Raw genomic sequence first — 4,688 nt, 5'->3', positions numbered from 1 at the left:
AACAAACACTGTGTTAGCATATCAAAACGAATCACTGATAGAATGTCAGATCGTAAGGTCACCTAAATCAAATATGCCCTTTAAAAAGCAAGGAACTTTTCATTCAACCATTGTGCTATTTCTCCAATACACAGGGTTCAAAAAGCACTCCAACTTTCAGTCAGCACCCAGCCACACAGAGCGAATATAAGCCTTTAAGACATAACTCTTATGGGAGTTTTTTTGCTTATTACAGCATATTCAATGTACAGATTATAACTGCCATTAAAAAGAAGGTAGGCGAATTGTGGTCATCTTATCGGAAAGTTGTACTGAACGTAAACGGCGTGAAAAAGCACAGCATTCGCTGACAAGTTCCACTGATTTATCACACCACACCCCCGACTTCTCATGAGGCCGATCAAAACCATGAGCTCAGTGATGAAACGTAGAATGCACTAGATTAAGGAGTCTAGTCGTTTGTTATTTTCAGTCTACTTCAGCCACGTGTTTTACAGTAGCCCATGCAAATATACAAAGAAGAGAAAAAGAGAGTAAAGAATGTGTGTGACATTGTGTGCGTCTGTGCTTTTAACAGTGAAAAGTGATGGGGGGGAAAGGCATGGTCACAGGTCACAAGTGTGATTCAACACTAAATTACATAGGGCCAAAAACCTTTGCTGCACTAATTCTCTGTGGGTTCTAACTTTGGGCCATGTTGTGTTTCTGGCCACACCCCCATCAGTGATCTCACAGCAGGTGTTCTCCATCAACTGTCAAAGGCAAAACACCTGCTGTGACATCACTGATTGGGTTTTTGCCAGGTGTTCACCATGGTTTCAGTTTTCAACCCATGCAGAGCAGTACAGCAGCACTTTTCTGCCCTATCTGATTCAGTATTAAATTACCCTTTAAAGCGTCTCTTTTCTCTCTCATCTCAAGCATGGTTTGTACACTCTTCTAGCTCCACTTCAAATGTTGGCATCCCAGGTCTCTCACATTGTCCATTTCCCTCTCTACCTGATACACTCCTCCTCTGATGGGCTTTCCGATTCTTCGTTCTCGCTGTCGTCCAGTTCGGGAAGATCTCCCCACAGGAGCAGGTTCAGACCTGCAGACACAGTGGAGGGTGACAAAAGTTTATGAAACACATTCAACAGAGGGAAACTGCAAAGAATTTTTTATCAAGGGGAGCTTATACTGACCTGTCGCATCCAGTCTGTTGAGAGTAGATACAGCATCGCTGTTGAACATCCAGAAATGGCCGTTGTTACAGGAGAGCAGGCAGGGTTTACAGGGGGCCACAACATGGTAGCCCACAGCATTACCGCTGGGAGAGGGAATAAAGAAGAAACGTGTGTCAGCACTTTACTGGGGGCACTTCTGAAAAGCGCCAACTCCACTAGCGGGGGTCTATTATCTAACAGATGTTTGTTTTTGCCCTGTGTACAACAACAACAAAGGCCTGGGAATACAAAAGAGGCTCCATAAAGCCTCACTGTAGCACCAAACACTCCTTTAGGGAAAGATCAGAAAAAAATGCCAAATTTCATGTGAAGAGAGCTGAAACGATTAGTTGACAGTTATCGTCATCCTCTACATAAAATTTATGGGAATTGAGAATTGCTTGAGGAAACTTTTCAGCTTCTCAAATATGATAATTCGCTGCCGTTTTCAGTTTTATATCATTGTATATTAAATATCTTTGGATTTTAAACTGTTGGCCAGAAAAGACAAAACATATGAAGATATCACCTTGAACTCTGGGAATTGCAATGGACATTTTTCACAATTGTCTGATGTTTAATAGACCAACAGATAAATCAGGACAAGAATCATCATATATAATAGACAATGAAAACAGTTGCAGCTCCACATGTTTATGAGAAACAGCTACATGAGTAGGACCCACTTGTTTGCTGTGCTAACTGTGCTTTTTATCAACATCTCACATTAGCAGATGGTCTTCCTAAAGCAAACCCTGTAGGCTATGGAAGAGCTTTACTTACCACTTGAGACATGCGATGTCTCTCAGTTTGCATTTGCAGCTTTCAGTAGAGTAGCAGCTGGCCACAAAGTCAACAGTTCTTGGGGGAGGGAGCGTGTAATGAGAAACAAACATAACCATGAAAGGTTGAAACACACACATTCATTTCACATCTTCATACAACAGATAATAATGCACAATACTCACTTCTAACAGTCTCTTCTGCACTATATTCACTTTTTTTAATAGTCGTGTATCACAGCTGTTACCCTGCACTATATTCAGTCTTAACAATTCTCTTCATCTCCTTGTATTTTTATATCTGGTATATTTTTTTGTACTTTGTACTACTAACTTTTTTACTGCCTTTTTACTAACATGTTTTGCACTATGGAACTGTGATGCTGGAAACTTGAATTTCCCTCAGGATAAATAAAGTTACTATCCATCTATCCATCTATCCATCTATCTATCTATCAAACACTGTTAATCATAGTTTGGGGTTTCCCCTATGAGCAACAAATGATCAGTTAGATATCAATTAGCTGTGGATTGCTTAGATAAGATAAGATGACCTTTATTAATCCCCGTAGGGAAATTCAGGTGTCAACATCAGCAACATCAGCAACATCAGCAAACAGAGTGAAACAGGGGAGAGGTAAAGGTATACAAAAATTATAAAAACAATAATAGAGATATAAAAGATACAGAGTGAATGGGTGAACATTGGATTGTTTAAGACACTTTCCAAGTAGAAACACCAAATATTCTCTGGCTTCAGCTTATCAAATATGATAATTTGCTGCTTTTCTCAGTTTTATATCATTGGAAATTGAATTTTTGGGGGTTTTAGACTGTTGGCCAGACAAGACCTTGAGCTCTGGGAAATTGCAATGGACATTTTCACTATTGTCTGATGTTTAATAAACAAAGTGACTAAGAATCATCACATAAACAGACAATGAAAACAGTTGCAGCTCTACATGTTTATGAGAAACAGCTACATGGGTAGGATCTACCTGTTTGCTGTGCTAACTGTGGTTGGCTGTGCTTTTTATTAAATACATAAAATAAAATAAATAAAACATTAATTTATTGACAGCCCGTCAATAAATACATGTAGTATGTACAATAAATAAATGTAATATGTACATATGTGCAGTCTATAAAGTGGTATATAGGATGTATATATATGCTTCAAGTACATCTTGTCCTGGGCAACAACATCAGACATAAACAAAGGCTAGCAGCATTGCTAACTTTATATTTACCACTACTAACTTTTTTTACTGCCTTTTTACTAACATGTTTTGCACTATGGAACTGTGATGCTGGAAACTTGAATCAATAAAGTTACTATCTATCTATCTATCTATCTATCTATCTACCTACCTTTCCATCTATCTATCTATCTATCTACCTATCTATCTATCTACCTACCTATCTATCTATCTACCTACCTTTCCATCTATCTATCTATCTATCTACCTATCTACCTATCTATCTATCTATCTACCTATCTATCTATCTATCTACCTACCTACCTACCTACATTTCCATCTATCTATCTATCTATCTACCTATCTACCTATCTATCTATCTATCTACCTACCTACCTACATTTCCATCTATCTATCTATCTATCTATCTATCTAACAAACACTGTTAATCATAGTTTGGGGTTTTCCCAGTGAGCAACAAATGATCAGTTAGATCTCAGTCAGCTGTGGATTGCTTCAAGTACATCTTGTCCTGGGCAACAACATCAGACATCAGACATAAACAAAGGCTAGCAAGCATGCATTGCTAACTAGATTATCACTTACCTATTGGGAGGTATATCAGTGGAAAAGAGCTCAACCTCGGTGTCTGCAAGAAGCACAGCTTTCATGCCTCTCGTGCACAGCAGGCTGTCACAGAAGATGCAGTTCACCTGAGTCACACACTTGTTTTTGAAATTAGCGTTCGATGTAGACATTGTTGTCCTGCTTTAAGTGGACCAGCTCTCTCTCGCTCTTTCTGCTCCCAGACAGCAGAACAACAACAATCAGGTGATCGATGATTAACACACTATCCGGGGTAATAATACTCGTTTTCACGTCGTCAAAGCGTCGATGCTACTGGCACTAACGTCCTTGTTGCAGACGTTAGCCTTTTTCCTAGCGAGTAAACGGAAGCTAACGTTTGTTAAACAAACACACGGAATATATCTATTCCCTCGAAACTATTTCTATATAAAACTAAATATTTCGATGTATTGTTGTTAAATACACACGATATCGGCGATGTAAATAGCCTGTTTTTTACACGACTGGCTCAGCATCCATTGGGATGTAGTTAACAGCTAACTAAATAGCTGTCAGCTTTGTTTACAACTTCCTGGTATTTAACGGCACTTCCTGAAACTATCTTTAAAAGACCCAACATCTGCCTCTGATTGGCTACACTCCATAGTAACCGACACGCCATTGGCCACCCTTCATCATCAAAGTCGGGATTTGATTGGCCATAAATGATTATCGAAACGCCCACTTTTAAAAATACTGAAAGCTGATTGGTGCGCTTGTACGTCAATCAAATTCCTCTGGACTAATGTAGTGTGGGAAGTGTAGCTTTTTTTTTTTCTCTTCTTTTTTTTAAATATTTTTTAGCATTTTTTTTAGCATCTTTTTCTTTTTTTATTATTTCGAATTGACAGTATACATAGTAACAGCAGAAAACA

General features: G+C 38.7%; 1 protein-coding gene across 1 annotated transcript; it reads right to left on the bottom strand.

Moving 5' to 3' along the window:
• Positions 1–217: 217 nt before the first annotated feature.
• On the bottom strand, positions 218–4,371 carry fam72a (family with sequence similarity 72 member A). Its single transcript, XM_037785661.1, has 4 exons — positions 3,793–4,371; positions 1,989–2,066; positions 1,185–1,309; positions 218–1,090 (listed from the first exon to the last, which is right to left on the bottom strand). Exons 1-4 carry the CDS (start codon positions 3,942–3,944, stop codon positions 996–998), a joined length of 450 nt encoding a protein of 149 aa, XP_037641589.1. The 5' UTR covers positions 3,945–4,371; the 3' UTR covers positions 218–995.
• Between the last annotated feature and the right edge of the window lie 317 nt (positions 4,372–4,688).

Source organism: Sebastes umbrosus, chromosome 1 (genome assembly GCF_015220745.1).
Source record: "Sebastes umbrosus isolate fSebUmb1 chromosome 1, fSebUmb1.pri, whole genome shotgun sequence".
NCBI lineage: Eukaryota > Metazoa > Chordata > Actinopteri > Perciformes > Sebastidae > Sebastes > Sebastes umbrosus.
This window is presented reverse-complemented; position numbering and strand designations above follow the sequence as displayed.

Coding starts and splice junctions, on each gene's coding strand:
- fam72a (XM_037785661.1), bottom strand. CDS start 3,944: ATGTCTACATCGAACGCTAATTTCAAAAACAAGTGTGTGACTCAGGTG. Junction 2,067..3,792: donor ACTGATATACCTCCCAATAG/GTAAGTGATAAT, acceptor CCCTCCCCCAAG/AACTGTTGACTTTGTGGCCA. Junction 1,091..1,184: donor CAACAGACTGGATGCGACAG/GTCAGTATAAGC, acceptor CTGTGTCTGCAG/GTCTGAACCTGCTCCTGTGG.